This window comes from Talpa europaea (genome assembly GCF_964194135.1).
Source record: "Talpa europaea genome assembly, chromosome: 6".
NCBI classification, from domain to species: Eukaryota; Metazoa; Chordata; class Mammalia; order Eulipotyphla; family Talpidae; genus Talpa; species Talpa europaea.
The window spans coordinates 29433284-29453775 of record NC_140072.1 but is presented as its reverse complement, the minus strand read 5'-3'; the positions used below and the strand labels follow the sequence as shown (position 1 = coordinate 29453775).

General features: G+C 38.3%; 1 protein-coding gene across 3 annotated transcripts in view; it reads right to left on the bottom strand.

Annotated features, from left to right (window-relative positions):
- PPP1R21 (protein phosphatase 1 regulatory subunit 21) overlaps positions 1 to 17259 on the bottom strand; it is a gene marked incomplete at its 3' end in the record, with an annotated part of 51255 nt that extends 33996 nt beyond the window's left edge. For all 3 annotated transcript variants that reach the window (XM_084234948.1, XM_084234949.1, XM_084234950.1), the window contains exons 1-6: positions 16998 to 17259; positions 8121 to 8189; positions 5257 to 5403; positions 3063 to 3164; positions 1183 to 1347; positions 945 to 1003 (exon numbers count right to left, since the gene is read on the bottom strand). In XM_084234948.1, coding sequence (XP_084091074.1) covers positions 945 to 1003; positions 1183 to 1347; positions 3063 to 3164; positions 5257 to 5403; positions 8121 to 8189; positions 16998 to 17054 — 599 coding nt within the window. In that variant the 5' untranslated portion in view covers positions 17055 to 17259. The remainder of the gene's footprint in view (positions 1 to 944; positions 1004 to 1182; positions 1348 to 3062; positions 3165 to 5256; positions 5404 to 8120; positions 8190 to 16997) is intronic.
- Positions 17260 to 20492: the final 3233 nt, after the last annotated feature.

Genomic DNA, 20492 nt, shown 5'->3' with positions numbered 1-20492 from the left:
TAAGAACTGTGCCTGTCATTTTGGATACTCTAAGTAATTAAGAATCATTTAAGAAAAAGAAAAGAAAATTACAAAATCTAATTACAAAATTACTTAAATCTAAAACTTCCCTAAAGACTTCAGCTGAATAACTTGGAAGTTTGGAAGTATTTATCACAGTCCTATATCTTACACAATCTTAAATTTATTTCCCCAAGCTCAAAGTAATCATAGAACCACTTCAAAATCATTAATTTTCTCCTTACAACACATAAAAGTTTATTCAATATAACAGTATTTTCTTAAATATTATATCAGATCTTTTTATACTGTGCTCAAAATTTGTTAATGTTTCTGTTTTTGATTCAATTATGAGAGCACTGTTACACATTTAAACCATGAATATAATCCTACCAATGTAACTAAAGTAAGAAATTCAATTGATTGAGCCTACTGAAACCTAAGATAATGTTAATTTACCTTTTTTTATTATGGCATCTATCAATTAAATATTGGGATGTGCTTTTACCACCCATTGGTAAGTAGTATTTTGAGATTTCTATATCTACAAAATCTAATAACCTTTATTTTATCAGAATGTTCCACTAAAAGGTCGGCATAGTGATTATTAGTCAGTTTGCCTGCCTAGGACTATCAGAAGGCCTTCTTTTGAGAGTACCCTGAAACAGAGTATGGAATCCTTAGTACAGGAGCCCCAAATAGCTTTCTGGCATTAGCTATCTGCCATGACTCAAAACATCTGCACCCTGAGGACTACTTCACAAGCTACTCTACCAAGAATGTGTAGGCCCCATCGGTGACAGAACTGAAAAAGGTCACTGAAGATTATCTACTCTTGTCTCATTTCAAATGTGAGAAAATTAAGACAGAGAAGCTGCTAAAACCAAAACTCAGGTCTTCTGATTCTTACTTCAGGGCCCCTTGGAATTCGTGTTTCCACATACCATTCTTCTGTTCGAAGTCGACATTCCTTGGCCTCCTTTTCTAGAGTCTGAGATTTTACCTGAATTTTAGAAGAAAAAGAAAAGCAGACAACTCAGGCTACAGATGAGAGCACATTTAGAAGACAGTGCATATGCAATTTCTCTTGAAAGACTAACTTTGTGTTCTATGAAGTACACAGACTGTTCCCAAAAGCCTTGACTATTTGCTTAATGTGTTCTCATCAACAGTGGGACTTACTTCTAGTTTAGCCTTGTCATTCTGCAGTTTCTCAATGGTTTCCATGTACTTCCGTGTCAGGCCATCGACTACGGCCTGGTGCTGGGCCGCATCTGTCTCTAGAGCAGCCAGTCGACTCCTCAGCTCTGCTTCCACATGCTTGTGCTGCTCATCAGCTTCAAAAAACTGAAAAGACATTATTTTCTCTTTTCACAGTATACTAATACATACATACAAACTAATACATTCCATAAGCCCCCATATGCTCATTATGCAAAACCCACACAGACCTTACACCTCAATGAATCCTCAGTGTGGCAGAGATAGTGCTACTGATGAAAGAATATCTTCCAGTTAGTCTGTAAGGCCAAGAAGGTGTTGCTCCACACCATGGCTGCCCTGCTCTGGAGTTTCCTACTCTCACTGACAGCTGATTCACAGAAGTATCTCTACTGAGGCATAGAGAGGGTCCCTCTCCAAGCTGCACCAAGCCACCATGCCGGGCACCCACCAGCACCTGCGGCTAGCTTGATTGGAAAGGCAGAGATTTCCACTCTACCCTGACTTCCAGAAAGAAGTTGCAGGGCTGACTCCCACTTGCACTCTAGTTTCTGTCTTAGCAGTCACATTAATAGCAGGACTTTGGCAATCACCATCTTGCCTCGACTTGGACCCTGACTCTGTTCAATGGACAACATCTAGGATAGCACAGATGGCATCTGGCCATGCACCAGTTATTAAGTTTTCTTTCCTCATTTTCTCTCTCTCTGTTTTTCCTTCTTCTCCCTGTGTTAATAAACCATATGTGGTTTTGGGTTCTGAAGCAAGCTGTGAGAATTCACTAAGCAGGTCATCCCTGTTCCCCTGGCTTTGTCCCATTTCACCAATGTATTCTTCCTTTACAGATGAGAAACTTGAAATGGAATCTTAAAGGGGCTATATAATCAGTCAAACGTCTCCCAGCTAAAATATAGCAGAAATGAGATCTGAACACAAGAAATCTACTCCAAAGCCTATACTTCCTTCCTCCTAGTCTCATGAATTTCTATTTCAAAAAATTTCTGGCACACAGAATTTAAATAACTAGAGTATAACTTTCCCATTAGGCTAGCATCTATAATTAAATAATCAAAAATCAAACAGACATTATTCTGAAAACAGGTATAGCTCTTTTCCTTGACATCTAATGCTAATTAGGAATTTTGATAACATAAATGCAGTGGGGTCAAAAGTTCATTTGTTTAAATGTTTTCAAAGTCTGAGAACTAGTGCATATTTCTTTTCTACCATTTGACTTCACTCACCATTTCAAAAACAATCAGGAGACAGAGCTAGATACAATACACTATGACTCTTACAATACGCAGAGTAATTTAGGGGCAGACACCGATTATTCAAAATTCCATTAATATTTGAGGACCTGTCATGAGGGAGCCTTTATCCTGGGGCTGGACAAACAAAACCAGTATGATCTGGACCCAAACAGACCTTAAAGACTAATGATGGAACAGATTACAAACCAACTAAACAGCAATAAATTAAAATGTAAACACTACTTATTAATAAAGACCCATCTAAATAATCCATTCAATTATTTTCTATATAAAATGAGTAGTATCAGCAAATCTCTGTATTGTTCAGTTATAAAGTTTTGTGCTATCCTCTGAAGAAAGACAAACTTCAGAGAAGGGTAACAACTACTTTACCACATGTTAAGATACGATATTTAAGAAATAAATGACAGTGACAGACATACCTAACAATCACATGAGATCTAAAACCCCCACATGTACACAAAACACTCTATCTCATAATCTTTATTTCAATAAATGTGCATAGGCTTTCCACATTCCAGATGATGCCCATTTTTTTAATCACAAAAAAAAGACAGATTTTCTCACTTGTATATGCAATCGCTCATTCTCTTCAATCTTCTTTTGCAGATCTTCATCAAAGACACTCTTCTGCTCTTGACTCAGCTGAGAAGAAGACTCTCCACTTTTCTGATGGAAAGAATAAGTTATGTCCACATAACTTTTATCCTTTAGAGAAACATCCTAATGACACAGATTCTCTATCATCTTAGTAGCTTGTCTCTTCTACGTGTTCATCATTCTCAAACAATCCTGCAAAAGGTACACAGTCCATCATTTAACTTTTCCTACGTGACAAAGTTGGAACTGCAAATATTGCCATGGGCAAGAAAGTTTACAAAAGAGAGAGAAAAGAACAGATAAAAATCACTATACTTTGCAGATGAATTCAGGAGTAGATTCGTTGGAAGACAGAGCAGACCCAAAAAGGTAGTTACATAAATATGTTAATAAATAAAATTTTAATTTGATCTTTTTGTTTGAAAAATGATGGTCTTATCAACTCCATGAATCTGTGCTATTAAATTCCTTTAAGACACTGAAATAAATTTTTAATAGCATTCACAAATATAAGTTTATACAATATTCACATAAATTTCTATTTTAAGAAATCATACAAAGCTGTTATAAACAAGAAAAAAGCTTGAAGATTATGAAAAATACCTTCCTTTTGCTTTCTAACCAAAATTAACTTTTTTACAGAAAAGAATAGCACTTTTAAAAAGTAGCAACAATGAACATTTGTTGTCATGGAATACAAGAGCTGAGATTATTCAAGGGACAGTCTAACAATGAAACTCTTTAGACATCAGTCACCACCCTTCTCTGCTTTACTTGTGCCCTCACTTCTCACTTAAAATGAAGTCACCCCACTGATCCAAAAAGAACGAATGATTAGAAAGCTCTGTGGAAATAGGCTATTTGATTAAAAAAACAAACAAACAACTAAATATCCATCAAGTTTAGAGAAGGAGATGCATAAGAATAATGGCTAAATGGCATATCCTGACATATCCCTAGTGCTTCCAAATTTGGAAAGCACTAATTAATGTTAATTTAAAAGTGTTACACCGAAACCTCTGTGAAAATAGCCCAGGGAGAGGATCAAATGAATCTACAGAAGATGTTTGAAGCATAGATGGATATTCCTGCCCCAAGTCTTTCAGAATTTCCAAGTCAAGTGTATTTTGACAATTTTCCAAGGAACTCTAATACATATCTGTTTAGTCCTCTCTCTTTCCATTTTATTGAAAAGCTACCAATCTAGAGAATTCTTTCATGTAGGGTAAATTAACCCATAAAGTCAACTGCCCATCATATGCAAGTGCAGTTACAGGCACTGTAAAAACATAATCCAATTTAATCTTCACAGCAAACCTGAGAAAATCATCTCCATTATAATGACAGAGAAACTGAGGTTGAAAGACTAAAACATTTGCATAAAGTCATAGAACTATAAATGGCAGACAAAGAATTCATTTCTAAACTTCAAATCCTGTGCTCTCCCCTCTATCCCAAGGGCTTTCTTGTCCCTATCACTCTATTATTACTGTTTTAATCTACACATTTGTGGGAATCTGTGTATATACACATGGGACTTAAAGACTAATCACTAGCTCCTGCCCTCCCCCACAAAAAAGTTCAACTTCTTAATCACAGAATGTCCAGATAACAAAAAATTACAAATTACAAAACACAAAAACGCTCAACTTCTTAATCACATCATGTTCAAATCCATCTTAAGAGCAGTAAGAATTCTGCTCAGTATGTAAAACCATAGGGAATTTTTTTTTTTATTTCTCAGGACAATAGGTCTCATAAGTACAATACCTGCAGCAAACTTACAAACTTAAGTTACAAATATTTCACCTACTAGCTTCACATGAGCAGTTACACATTGACAACTTGTTTTATTTGCTGTAGTTTAGGTTTATAGCAACTTGGATTTTGACCAACAATATATAAATTAATAAATTTATCAGCCACTAAATATACTATGTGCATGATGGTTCCTAATAAAGTCTTTAAAACTCACTTTCAAGTGAAAGTGCCTCTAATATTTAGTATGTAATAATATATGTCTGCTTTCTTGATCCCACATCCAGGTGTAATAATAGAATTTAGAGAATCTGGAGGTGGGGTCTTCTGTTAAAACCAGGGTAGCTTCTAGAAGTCTGCATCCTAGGACAAGGTAACATAAACTTGCTTTTATTTGCCATACCTTATTTTTCTTGCCTCGGAGTTCACTAAGAGCCAGTTCATCTTGAAGTAGTTCTACCCTCTTGGCAAGCTGCAGATTTCGAAATGTCAAACTGTCCATTTCTTGTTGTAGTTTTCTCAGTGACTGATCCTTCATTTTCAGTTGTTCCTACATCAAAGTGAAAACAAGCCATCCCTTATAATTGAGCATTAAGGCTTAAAAAAAAAAACCTTTGTTTTACCAAAATACAATCCAAGCCTCCTCTTTAGGAATTCAAGTTGATATTTATCATTCTATTTCTTATGTTTTTAGTTCTCTTCAGTGACAAAATCATTTTTGGCCAAGACAAAATAATTCCAAAATAAAAGTAAAACTGTGTGTGTGTTTGTGTATGTGTGCATGTATGTATACTGATGTATATGTGTGTATGTATACTGTGTGTATGTATACTGATGTAAGTCAACTTAAAGTAAAATGCCCACAACTAAATGTTGTTAAATATATGTACACATATATATGACTGAAGCTACAAACTTAGAAACATAAATTTTTTCAAAGAGAATCTCAGAATCACTGATGATGCCCTTTCATGAATAAAAATGTGAAGAAATACATTGTATTCATTTTTTTCTATAAATCCTCCCTGATGTAAGTGGAAATGAAGTCTTTTCAACATGATAATTTTAAATTATTCAAAAGTAAAATAACATTATTCTAACAAAGAAAATACTTCTCAGATGCTGTTCTGTATCAGCTCACTTTAAAATTAAGTGGAAACTAGAAACAAAGTTTAAAAACTAAATTCCATACTGTTTATGCCATAATAGGGAAACGAGAAATATTTAGTTTCACTCTATTTTTTAAAAATGTTAACCTAACTATATTTTATTTTTGATGTTCTGACAACTTGTATTCACTAGTAATCAAGCAAAAATGACCATGTACTACTGCATATGTAAAGAACTATACTTTTATTATTCACTGGAAAAAAAAACACTATAAAGCTAAGAGTAGGTCACATTTTAATGACAGGTGATTTAAGTCTACTGAAATTGCAACCTAAAAACCACAGGCTCGAGTCTACCATCTACTCACCGCAATCTCACTTGCATGTTGAGAATGGGGCTGGGAGGCTAGAATATTTTCCCATTAAGTAGAAAAACTTCTTTATTGTTTATAGAAATTCTTTCATTTTTACTTTATTTCAAAGGTAATCTTAATTACCTAGCTATATAATCATGTCCTATATAATCATGTCCACAATGATTATATATTTGAAATTATAGAAATTCAAATCAATGAATATTTACTACACTTAATAACTCACTGATGAGGCAAACTCAATAGAATCCAAAGCTTAGTATAACAGGACATTCTAACACTCCCATTAAACAAACCAGCACATTATCATTCCTACTGTTATTATGATGACCACAACAACTGACAGAAAAACAGTAAGTAACTTCATGACATGCTTATAATTAATCACTAGCTTATTAATGCTCCAACTCCACTAACCTATCATTAATTTCAGAAGACATCTATCCCAATCTCTCTGTAAACCCAGTTTCATGCAATGGGGATAAGAATCTTATTTGTCCTCCCTCACATGGTTGCTGTGAAACTAAGTGAGGTAGCAGATGCTATGTGCTTATTAGTACAATGTCTGACACAGAGTGAGTATTCAGTAAACAGAATATGCTGTCCCCATCACCATTGTTGCCACTGTATCACCATCAGAGTTAATCAAGCAAAACCAACAACAGGAGGATGGCAAACACCAGAGCTAGCTACTAAGACAAGCTAGAAGAAACTTTCCCCAGTAAAAATAGAGATTATCATTTAGGGAAATTGTTATTTCTCCAAATTTAGGCAAAAGAGTGATTTAATTAACAAATGCTCACCATAAAGCTTCTTTTTAATTATCTTGGCTTAGGCAGAGACAGTTGTGGTTATGGTAAGTTGTTCTGAACCATTCCAGCTCTGAGTCTTAGCACCTGAAGAGGAGGTGCTCTCAAGAAAGAGATTTTTTTATTTTTTAGAGACAGATTTCTTTACTGGCTAAGGGAAAGGACATACTCCTGGGCCTTGGTTATATGAGTGGAATCTCCTGAGATATGTCACTGTTTTGGGGCTACTCCAAAAAGAGATAAGAGAAAAGGAAATCGGAATCCTTTTTGTCTAAAGAGGATGCAGCAAAAAGTGAAAAAATGAGGTAAGTAGCATATTTAACTGAAACTTGACCAAGAAGGATTCCCTATTTAAGAATTAATTTATCCAGTTAAAAATATCACTAAGCAACATTTACTATGTACCTACTAGAATGAGCAGAAAGAAATTCCTATATCTTTTATCATATTTCTCAGTTAACAAAAGCACTGATGGTAAAAATCTATCACTCAGAGAGACTCAGAGTGACTCAGTGTCCTGATTACTACAATTAAATAGCTCAACTCAAAAGCAAGAAAAATTGATTAAATGAGTCATATTTTCAAATCTATCTATTAGGGGACAACCTATGGTAAAAGCTGGGGACATAAACATGAATACTATATAGCTCCCCTCAGAGTGGCATCCAGTGATGGACACAGATAAGAAGCCCCATTAATTCCAGATGAATTTATTTCAGTAAAGGGCTTGAGGTGCAAGAGAAATGGGCTAGATAAAGTCAAATAAAGCTTTTCTGTGAGTTTTAGTTTAGGCAATCAAAGTGTACCTGATTCATACTCAAGAAAACAGGAATGGTAAACAGACAAATTCTATTTCCCTCCCTCTCCTTAGTGAATAAGTGTCAGAGGTGGGACTTTAACCTAGAAAACCAACTTAATTTCCTGCATTGAACATTGTGAACTTAATCTTCACAACACAAATATCCTTTGCCATACCTTTAAAGCAGCAGAATTTGCTTGTTCATCTACAACACCTTTTTTCAGGACCTGATTCTGAGCCCGAAGCTGAAAACAGAGGAAATAACAAATTTTTTATAAAAAACAATCACTTAGAGCAAGGAAATCAATTACCATTACTTTACAGAAATCATTACACTGAGTAACTATCTTCCCACGTAAATATGAGAATAAAAATATTAGCCCCAAAGAAGATAGTAAATATCACTCTGCCATTTATAAATAAGGACACAGGCTGAGCTTTCCAATGACCCAGGATTATCAGTGGCAAAATAGAGACTAAAATTCAGGTCTCTTGACTTGACATGGTTCTTTCTATGAAACCAAGTCACCTCATTAAATAAAAACGAGTACCATAAATAATAAGGTACTGAATATGCCATTTTTCTTGCAACTCTGGCACACATTCATTTGTAAAATACATACAACTGGACTAACTATGAAATAAGAACCGTGCAGGAAATCAAAGTGTAGGACATCAGCATATCCAGTAGGACACTATGCCTAACACTAATCATTCAAATGTCGTCACAATAATGCCACAGGAATTTGAGGTATTACTTGAGGCAATATTACAAGAGCAACTGAGAAGACAGGTGAATTTAGAAATCAAAATTAATAACAGCTAACATTTGAATGCTCATTCCACACCAGGCACTGTCCTAAGTGATTTACATGTACTGCCTCATTAATCCTCATAACCCTATGAATTAAATACTAAAATTATCCCCACTTTACAGAGGAGTCAACTGAGGTAATTAGTGGCAATGCTAAGTTTCAGACCCCAGCGGTTTTGACTTAACAGGCATGATGCCATTAGACAATACTAGCTACTACTTTACGAAACTATATAGAAATGAAAAAAGTAATTTTTTCTTTTAAATTTTTGTAAAGGTATAACTTTATTTTAAATAAAGTACAGTATACAAAAAGCATACAGCTTGATAAATTTTTACTTATGTACACATCTGTTCAACCACCACTGGCAGAGGTTTTTTTTGTTTTTGTTTTTTATTTTTGTTTTTAAAGATTTATTTATTTGTATAAGCACTGGGTACAGTCAGAAGCGCGGGAGGGTGAGAGAATTCACCAAAGCCAGAGCAGGGAGAAGAACAGGCAGAAGGACCGAAGTACACTGTTGAGGGGGGCAGAGGGCGGCAGGAGAGGTCTGCGCGCCATGTGGGACCCTTGCCCGGCGGTCAGGGATCAAACTGGCGCTGCAGAGGCTGTGGGCAGCTTCGCAACCCAGCGCTCAACTGCTGTGCCACCGGGGAGGCCCCACTGGCAGAGTTTGAAAGGCAAAATCTAATTCTGCAAAAATAGTTAAATCCTTAACAAGGAGAACATAAAGGATGTAAATTTAATAAGTGAATATATATATATATATATACATATATATGGCTGACTGAAACAAAAGGTTTATGACTACAGTCTAACATTCTCAAGGCACAGTAAAGAGACCACAAAAGATCAGGTTCTTTGCTAAAAAATGGAAGGAATGAGACCATTTTATTTACAAACTTCACAAAATTATATTTCTAATTCTGCATAGCTCAGATCTGTCTCCTGAGAACAGAGAACAAAAATGACCCTTTTCTGTGCCAAAAGAGTGGGAATGCTTACATACTAAACCTTAAACCGAGTATTTGACACTCAACAGAAAATGTATTTAAGAGTCTAAGAAGAAACGCAGGAATACTGCAAGATATGCAACATTTTGAGCAAAAAAATGAACTAAAAGATGAACTTCCATTTTGAGAAAGGTAAAGATCCTTTACTGCCACAACAGAAAAAGACCCAAATCTTGCTCTGCTGTTTACTAGATAATATAAACTTGAGAAACTCTCTTACCCTTCCTAAGTCAGTTATATTGTCTACAACATGGCTACACACAACTACCCTGTCTGTCTTCTTTTGAGGTTGTTGTGAAAACCAGATAAGAAATCTATGTAAGGGCCTCCCTTGGTGGCGCAGCGGTTGAGCGCTGGGTTGCGAGGCTGCCTGCAGCCTCTGCAGCGCCAGTTCGATCCTTGGCCACCGGCGAGGGTCCTACAAAAAAAAGAAAGAAACCTATGTAAAAGCTCTTTCTAAACCATAGAGTGCTCCACAAATTGAAACAGATCTTTTATTACTGGAATGAATGAGAGGGACAACAACAATATTTATTATAGATTGCTAGTGTTATATCATTGTACTAAATGATTCTTGGGAGAGAAAGAAGTAAAAGAAGTCCCTGTTTTTTAAGAGCTTATCATTTGAAAGGAAAGATAAACGATAGCTACCAATACTAGTATTTCCTGCTTTAAAAACACAGGAATACTGTAAGATATGCAACATTTTGAGCAAAAAATGACATGTAAGCAAAAAAAAAAAAAAAAAATGTAAGCATTAAATTCTCTACAACAAGGTTGGCAAACTAAGGCCGGTGGGCCAAACTGACCTGCTATCTATTTTGAAGTTTCAGTGGAACACAGTTCCACTCATTTCTTATGCATTATCTATACAGTTGCTTTTGAACTACAACAGAATAGAGTAGCTGCAATCAAAACCATATGGCTCCAGGCCTAAAATATCCATCAGGCTCTTAACAAAAAAGTTTGAACACCTCTGGTCTAGAAGTTCAGAAGAAAGAAATACCACTTTAGTGTCGACAGTAATGTCAATGTATTCTTGGATAATGTGCTACCTAAGTAACAATTCAATAAATACTTTGAAACCCATACAGCAAAAAAACAATCATACTACTTCCATCTAGATTTCATTTCATACCCCTGTCCTAACTCTGGTCTCTGATCTCTTACTTGTCTTTTTGTGTGCTTCTTTAGAAGAGCCTAAAAACTGCTTCCAGTACCAGTGATGAAGCTTCAAGCCCCCAAACCAGAACCACTGTAAGAACCTGACCTTTCATTTCATTTCTGAGGCACATTTTTAAAACTACTAACACTGAACAGCCTACTTAATTAAAAAGCAAAACAAAACCTTTCAAATTATTGTTCAGAATTTATTCTATTACAAGGAAAATGGTTAGGACCTTCCTTCAGAAAATGTTGTTTGCTAAACTGAAACACCTCAAACAGGTTTTCAATGAAAATGTTTAACAAAAAATATAGGCCTTTTAGAAATATTTCTCTAAAATATCATTGTATTAGTGACGAGAAAACGATGTTGATAAGCCCTGCATACTCCACCACCGTGTTAATTATACTTTGATGCATTTGGAAATTTCCTGCATTTTTGTATCACTACTGTCACTATGCTTACTGTATTAGAACGTGCAGCTTGTCAAATGCTGATACTGCTGTGATAAGCCTGTGAGGAGAATCTTTCTCCTCACCAGCATTCATTACAGAGGGGAGGCACCTGCAGTTTTCTGTTTTAGAAGTAAGTACAAGATGACCAGAAGGCCACTACTCGCTCTACGAAACACGAATGGAGACTCCAATGCCCTCGGACCATACAGCCTATTTCCACAGTTGCGCGCTGAGCTCTTGTGTTCCATTCAGTAGGGATGCCTCTGAATCCCTATTCAGTCCTTTGAAACATCATTTTTCATTATCCACTAATCTTCTATTTAACTACCTTTACTGTGGAAGCAAAAGCTTTCCTCATTTTGACCAAATCCCAGTTGTACTTCTAGAAGTCTACCTCCTCCCTCTAGTCCTACTTCCTTCATAATTTTTTCCTAACCATTTCCAATGGTCCTCCTATGGTCCACAGTGGATTTGCCCCTCAGATCCTTTAGCACTTACTAGAAATATGATATCCCTTATTAAACTGTTCAGATTTTAATTTTACTTTTTAAAACTGCAAATTTTCCATTTATTCACTTAGATGTATGATTTCTGTACTCATCTCCCATCTAAGCTGTCCTTCACTGTAGAGACTACAGTATGTATTACCTGACACCCATAATGAAAGAGCAATGCTATGGATAGAGAAGGTACTTCAGTAATTTTAAGTTTATTAAATAAACAGTGTATAAAAGGTATTTAAATGTAACGCACTATACAACTAAAAGAGACTGTTATTACTTCAACAGTCCCTGTCCAAAATCTCCAAATGATTGGAACCTCATGATCCTACTGGACACCAAGAATCCTCAAAAGTGCCGAGCTTAACTAGCTCTCTAGTGATCGGTATGTCTAGACCCATATATAACTTTGTTTCTGAAAGTCCAACTTCAGTCAAGACTATCACAAAACTATTTCTCTGAGATAGAAAAGGTGGTATGGTGCATCCACCAGAATCTCTCTTTTACCACTTTTGACAATCTGTAATAGATAATTGATCCAAGATTAGAGATTTACCACTTTCAATCACAAAGTGCTGGAAAAGTTAGTGGGAAAAGAGAGATGAATCACCTTATATGCATTTTCTCATCTAATTCTCAAAAATCTATGTTAGAACCATTCCAACATAGCTGTTTTCATGAAGTGAGTATTTTGATATTTTACATGTTTAATGACCCTATAAAACTAATCTATAATTGTGTGGCTTTTCTACACTACAAAGTAATGTGTGCAAGGGACACAAGAAGCCCATCGTTAAGCCTCTCTAGTACCCGATTCAAGGTGTCAGAAGAGTAAAGCCATCTGCAGACCTTGCTTCAGTGTCTCAGATCTAGATAATGCCTAAAATTCCTTCTAGATCTAACATTTAAAATAATTAAACATTCTAAAGTGCTGGAAATACTGCTTGCTCCTTCCCCTAGAAGGGGATCAAGTCTCTGCAGCTACATACTAAATACTAGTGATGGGTTTATTTTGTCACTAAAGCAGGAAAAAAAAATTCTCCTCTCAGACCTGAAGGCAAATGGAATCCTTTTTCCTGCTCGGGAAACTCATTTTAGGACAAAACCCCTCCTCCTCCCAACCCCTGTCATCTAGCTGCCCCTTCAGTGACTAGATGAGTAGGTCAGTTGAATTAAAAAGAGAAGACCACATCCATCTTTCTAATGCCTTTCTATTCAAAATGTGGTCTTCAGCCTGCTCCAACAGTATCACCTGGGTGTAGAAGTTCAGGCCTCACCCTAGACCTATTGAACCAGAATGTGCAGTTTAACAAAGTCTTGAGGCAAGTCACATAGACATCTACATTTGTGATGCACTGCAAAGGAGCTAAGTTGGCATGTCCAACAGGATAGCCAATAGCCACATTAATTTCATTAACATTTAAAAAATCTAAAACCTAGCCTCTCAGTAGTGTTAGTCACTTTTCAAGGGCTCCAGAGTCCTACATGCCTAGCAAACATGCCACGCTACATGCCACGCTACTGAACAGCACTGACACAGAACACTGAATTCTCATGCGAAGTTCTACTAGATAGTACTGAGCAGAAGCTGCTTTATAATCCAACCTGTAGTCAACCCTGCACGAGAGGGTAAAAATAAACCAAAAAAAAATCCTGACAATCAATTTTAATCCAATCCAGTTCCTGAATCTATATCTCTTCCAGGAAGGGATGATTAATCAGGTTCTGCCAAGCAAGCCCTACTAGCTGGAAAGCAAATACATGGAATAAAAACTGACCCTTTCCCATTAGAAGTAGCTCCTGAGCAAATATAAGTCCAAAAAGTTCCCAAAGGCAATCTACTTCATAACTGAAAAAGCATTGATTTCAAAGTAAATTGTTGGAGAAATAACAAATGTTTGGTGTTCCCATTCATTGGCTTTTACTGCTTTGAGAAATGACAAAAGATTGTCTTTCTTTAGCAGAACAAAAGCTACTCTATGGGATAACATTCCTTGAACAATAGTTCTCAAACTTTGATGTATTAACAAATCACTAGAGACTGACCAGCAGATTCAATAAATCTAGGGTCAGCCTGGAGAACCACTAGCCCAGAATAACACAAATATTGGGAAGACAGAACCTGAAACACACACAAATACAGTGGCAGGCAAGAGTGTTGGAGTTCCTGCAAAGAAAGCAGACCGAAATCAAATGAGCCAGGACTCAGAACTCCTAGCCTCTTCTCCATTAATGAGATATGCCAGAGCATCAGAGCACAGCAGGCTGTAAGAAATGGTCTTTGATTCTTAAACTATAGTGTAGTAACTGAGGTCTTACTAGCTTTCCCTGATATCTCAAAAAGGCAGCTTGAGTCTATTCCGTATTAATTTACAAATCTCTGAAAACTAGCCTCTACTTACCTTTCACCTGCCCCATACTCTATTAAATCTGAAATTTTAAAAGCCTCCAATGACTTTGTAATTGTCCAAGGCACTTTTAATCTCCACATTTACTGACCTTTTTCTAACACTTAGTTTTAGCAACTTGTCTGCCTCAGAAATTCTCATCTGCTTTGGTTCTTATTTTATCCAACTAAACTCTCTTTAATAGAAGGGCCTCTCTGAAAGAAGATTATGAGCAGTGTTTTTAAGCAGGAAATGGGTTCCGTCCTGGAACACAGGTTGATATATACATCAAACAGGAATGAGAAACAGCTGCAAATGTCCTTGGTTTAGGAATCACACTTGTTGCTCTCTTGATACAACGGCCTCATTCTACAGATTAAGGGGGAATCTCAGACTACTCAGTGAATAAAGCTTTAATGTGCCTCCCAGGTCTAAAGTTCTATAGTTGCATCTAATCTTAAAACAGCCCTTCATTCCAAGATGGCCTTCATTCCAAGATGACCAGCCCTCCTCTGTCAGTACAGTCACGTTCTCTCACTTCAGAATCTCAGGTTCACCTGTCTTTCCACAAGCTACAGAATGAATGAGACACAAGGACAAGTGCCTTAAATCCTCTTATAGCCTTGTAAGTGTAGTGCTATGTGCAAAATAGAAACACAAAAGAGGTAAGCAACAAAGTAATTTTAACCATAAGTCCTATATCTAAGCCCTTCTGTCATCTCAACAATTACTAACTTTACTTAATTCTATATTCTTCTTCCCAAAACTGTTTCAACAATATAGAGCCTAGTCTTCTTTGAACCCATCTTTCCCTATTTCATCATATCCTCCACATAATTATCATCTCCCTTCCCAAAAGTAACTGTCAGTCCCCTGTTTAAAAACTTTCGACATCTCTCCATTACTCAAAAGGAAGTCCATACTTCTTAGTTGAAATCCATGTTCCTACATGACTGGATCCAAATTACCTCTTCAAGTATACCACAACTCCCTAGTAGGTATCTAAGTGTGTTTTCAGGTCAGAAAGCAGAGCCTGTTCCCTTTGCCTGGAATGCTTTCTTCCCACCTTCCCACTTCCCTACTCTTCAAGCTGAGTAACTTCTATCCTTGTCCACCATCTCCTGTGTTCCCGCTGAACTAACACTTGTTATACTGTATCATAATTACACACAATTCTATTAGAGAATATTCTTCTTCCCAAGGTACTCTGCCTCACTCAACAGATCCTGGTAGACTGTTCACAGTGGGGTGGTACATAATAAATAATAAGTCTATTGAACAAAATAGCTTCATATCCAAAAGAATAAAATCTTTCAAATTTTTTATTACTTTGGGAAGCTCTATTCTTTCAGCAAAGCAGTTACTGCTCCAAACATTTTTGGTACTCTGTTGCCATTTAGAATTCCCTTATGAGTTTGTTTACTCTCCAGAGAAGAAAACCAGTTCCCTTTACTTAATACTCATGAAACATTTTCACCCAAAAATAACAGAGCCAAGTTTCAGTACTGCCATTCTCCACCCACCCTCCTTCATCATATAGATTGTTCCAAACAACTTCTGGCCCTTCCAAACAAGAAAAGCCTCCTTCAAAGGACGAAAACTTGCATCACTGACACTATACCACTGGCTCTTAAGACAAATGTCAAATGGCAATTCAAGTTTTACCAGTGGTAGCACTGTTGGAGTAAGTTCAGTATCTTAGAGGTCTCCTATTTGATGATGAAAACACTTAAATGTCTATGGTGAGGCACAGTTTCATTTTTCAAAGAACAATTAATTCCACCTTGCTGAAAATTAAATGAAATCTAAAGGAAAAAAATGAGCCTCAGTTTCTCCAAATTGTAAAAAGGAGGCTGTCTTCCCGTTGTTCCCAAGAATGCCAAGATCATTGAGAACTAAGCTTAATGACTCGATTTCCAAACACGTAAGATTTTGCTTTTACATTAACTTCATTAAAATATTCTCAAGGCAGAAACACCCTATCCAGAAGCAGTGGCCACTTTCCAAGGACAGAGTTTCGTCATTTAAAGCACTGATACCACAAATATAAAGGGCTGGCAGGTCTCAATTTTGCTTAATTCAACATGTATTGAGCAACTGCTAGGTACTCTGCCGCACTTCAGGTGACCCAGGGGAGAGAGAAAATGACACAGCCCTAGCACCTACGATTTCAAAATCATTTCCAAACATCTTATCAAAACTCTAAATACATTCGTAACCAATCACGCTTGGTGAAGCCGTTTACACGCATGATTCTATTCACCCTCCTGAATTGCTTCGAGGGTAAGTCAGTCTCGTTATCCTCACATCATCCCTGTGGGCAAGGAGAAAGGCTGATCTACCCTATCACCGGGCTGAGAAAACTGAGAAAGCTGCAGGGCAGGGGTGGTCCTCATTTCCCCATCCCTTCCCGGCCAGCACCAGCGACAGGAGCCAGGATTTCTGACATCCCAGCCCCAAACCCGCTAGCTCAGTGAGGAAAAGAATCAAACTCCTGCTCCTGCCCGCAGAAACGCACACGGACGCAGAACCGCCCTGCCCCATCTCCTGGGAGCTGCAGGTGGAGGCACGGTAATGGTGGACAGAGGGGCCGGAGGAGAGAAGGGGGGCGCGCTCGCGCGCACACTCCACGGTCCCCACTCCGTCCGACAGGTCGCTGCCAAGGCAACCCGAGGCTGCAGGGCCGGGGTCCCCCTACTCCCCGCCCACGGTGGGTACCTTCGAGTACTCCTGGGCCAGCTTCTGGTACTTCCCCTGCAACTCTGCCGAGGCCATGGCCTCACCCGCCCCGTCTAGGCCTGGCTGCCCAGGCCGCTCAGCCCCGCCCCCCGCCCCCAACCCCAGACACGCTCCCGGGTACAGCTCAGCCAGCGCCCGACTCCTGGGCCACAGCCGCCGCGCCTCCTCCACTTCCGGGTTCGCCCGGTGGCAGGAAGGCGGAGTGAGGCCCGGGGGCGGGGCGACGTCTTGACGTCACCAAGTCACCCTCCCGCGCCCGAGGACGTGCGCGCGCAGCCTAGTTGAGTCGCCTCAGCCGCCTTTAGGACCAGGGGACGCCATCTTGACGCATGGTCCAAGATGGCGACGTAGAACGGAGAAGGAGAGAGACAAGAGAGGAAGAGAATGATGAGCGCCCACATAATGGGCGGGAGACCCAGGAGAGGGGCGGTGGTTGCGAAGAGCAAAGGACCGGAAGAAGAAACATTCTGAGCGCATCAAGAATTCCGGCCGATTCCCTCACACTCTCCACCCGCGAGCTGGTTCCCATGGCAACCGCCTGGCGTTTGATGGTTCCCGAATGCGCACGAAGAGAAAGACCTCTATGTCCTGTTGTCTCATCCAGATATGGTAGCGCCGGGCATGCCTTGCTTTGTAAACTCTCAGATCGCCCCCGAATTTATAACGCTTGCGCCGGACTCGACAAACTTTCATGGTTTTATATTTTGACAATGCGGTGTCTTTGTGTCCATTCTCGGTTCACGCCATCCTCCCACCACTGCCCCACTGCGTAAACCACGTTCGAGCCTTTGGCAGGGAATAGGGTAAAAACCGTTAAGAAATTTAAGGGAATGATTCTTGCCACGCATGCAGATAGGGTGAACCTTAACGGCAAGTACTGTAATCAAAACCTAGTCTGATTGAGATATGTCACTTGCTTGAATTAAAAGCTGGGCTGTACTCATTAAATATGTTTTGAAAATTGTTAGTGTTCGAAATTATGCATTTGTTGCAACATTGAAATGTTCATTAATAGAAGGATGAATAAATTGCAATATATGTCTGTTACAAATTACAGCATGACAATTAAAACTAGTGACCTAGCTGTATATGTCAATATAGGCAGATATATACATATGTATTCTTGTGCAGATATATATGAGACAGCAATATGTTAAATGTAAAAATTATAGTATGCTATATATTAAATATTTTTAAAATACAAAGCAACATTTGTATTGCTCATGGGTATTTGAATATGTATTAAAAATAGAAAAATAAGAACTGGAAAGAATCATATCAAATTCTGGATAATGGTAGCCTCTAATGAAAAGAGAAAGGAAAATGGAGGTAGAACAAAGAAGTGTAAGTTTTCTTCTTGATTTAACTTTTTAAAATAAATACAACAGAATGTTAGATTTTTTGAAAGATTTATTTATTTAAACAAGAACCGGGGTACAGGCGAGATGTGTGGGAGGGTGAGAGGATTCACCAGAGAGAGCGGGGAGCAGAACAGGCAGACTGACGAAATACACTGCTGAGGGGAGCAGCAGGCGAAACAGGAGAGGTCCGCCATGCCTTGTGGGTATCTCCCTGGCTGGCTGGGATCTAATGGGCACTGCAGAGGCTATGGACAGCTTCACAGCGCTGCACTCAACCGCCTGCACCACCAGGGAGGCCCACAGAATATTAGATTTATTTTTTAGGTACTAAGTGTAGGAATGTTAGTGACATTGACTTTTTAAGATACTTGACAATTTTCTATGTTTAAAAAAACTGCCATACCTTAGTTTCCTTGTGTGGCTTTAAGTAAACCTGATTTTTATAGTAAAAAGCTGAGCTTATATGCATTTTTCAGTCATTGTAAAGAGTAAGAAGATTACAAACTTTTTAAATGTCTGTATATTTCTATTTGCTAATAGCTAAGTCTTACTCTTAAGCAAACTTTCAGAAAATTAGTCTTTAAGATGATGATGATGATAATGATGATGACGATTAGTGTTCCATGGCACCACCAAGAGGCAGAATTAAATATTGTAAGTGTGTTTCTGGGGTTTTTGACTTAGTGGAATTTTCATTTTAAAATAAAATGACATCTCAGAAATAACGTTCTAAAGAAAGAATGTATAACTTTAGCTCAAGTGCCTGTGTAAAGTCATTTTCCTGAATTGAGAAATGTATTTACCACTGGTTAGTTTAGTTGTTCTGTCATATGCATTGTTTTCAAATCCCAATTGATAAATCTGAATATATTAAAGTTAAGACCCTCTTTCTCAAAAGACACCACTGAATGAAAAGGCAAGCCACAGAGTTGAAGATGTTTGCAACATATATATCCAACAAAAGTTTATTATCTAAATATATAAAGAGCTCTTTCAAGTCAATAAGGGGGGGAGGGGAATAACAGATCAATAAGGAAAAGGACAGGCAACCAGATAGAAAAACGGGCAAGAGATTTCAACAGTCACTTCCCAAAAGAAAATATACAAATGACCATTAAGCATGCAAAGGATGTTTCAATTCATTAGTAATCAGGAGGAAGTGAAATTAAAACCACAGTGAGATAGCATGCACACCCACACAAATGGCTAAAATTAAAAAGACTGACAAGTGTTACTGAAGATGTGGAACAAAAAAAATTCTCATAAATTGCTGGTAGGAGTGTAAATTGGAACAGTCGTTTAAGAGAAGAGTTTGGTATTACCTATTTGCTTGAATGGAAACATGTTCATGTATCTTTCATTCTTAAGTGTATACTCTTTTTTTTTTTTTTTTTTTTTTATACAAGCACTGGGTATAGTCAGAAGGGCGGGTGGGTGAGAGAATTCACCAGAGCCAGAGCGGAGAGCAGAACAGGCAGAAGGACCGAAGCACACTGCTGAGGGGAGCAGCGGGCGGCAGGAGAGGTCTGCGCGCCATGTGGGACCCTCCCTCAGGTGGCCGGGGAGCAGCCGGGGATCAAACCGGCGCTGTAGAGGCTGCGGGCAGCTTCGCAACCCAGCGCTCAACCGCTGCGCCACCAGGGGAGGCTCTTATCTACTATATAGATGTAAATATACTTTAAAAATGTATGCATGTAGTCAGCAAGAATGTTCATAGTAGGGCCTCCCCGGTGGCACAGCGGGTTGAGCACAGCGCTGTGAAGCTGTCCGCAGCCTCTGCAGCGAGGGTTCAATTACCGGCAGGCCAGGGAGCTACCCACATGGCGCAGCAGACCTCTCCTGTCTCGCCTGCTGCTCCCCTCAGCAGTGTCTCTGGTCCATCTGCCTGTTCTGCTCCTTGCTATATCTCTGGTGAATTCTATCACCCTCCCACGCCTCTGACCTGTACCCCAGTTCTTATATAAATAAATAACTCTTTTAAAAAAAGAATATCCATAGCAATATTATTCATAATGTCCAAAAAATGTCTTTCAACACAATAAATAGATCAATTATAGCACATTCATGTTATGGAATACATACGGTGATTTAAAATAACTGAATTGTGGCTACA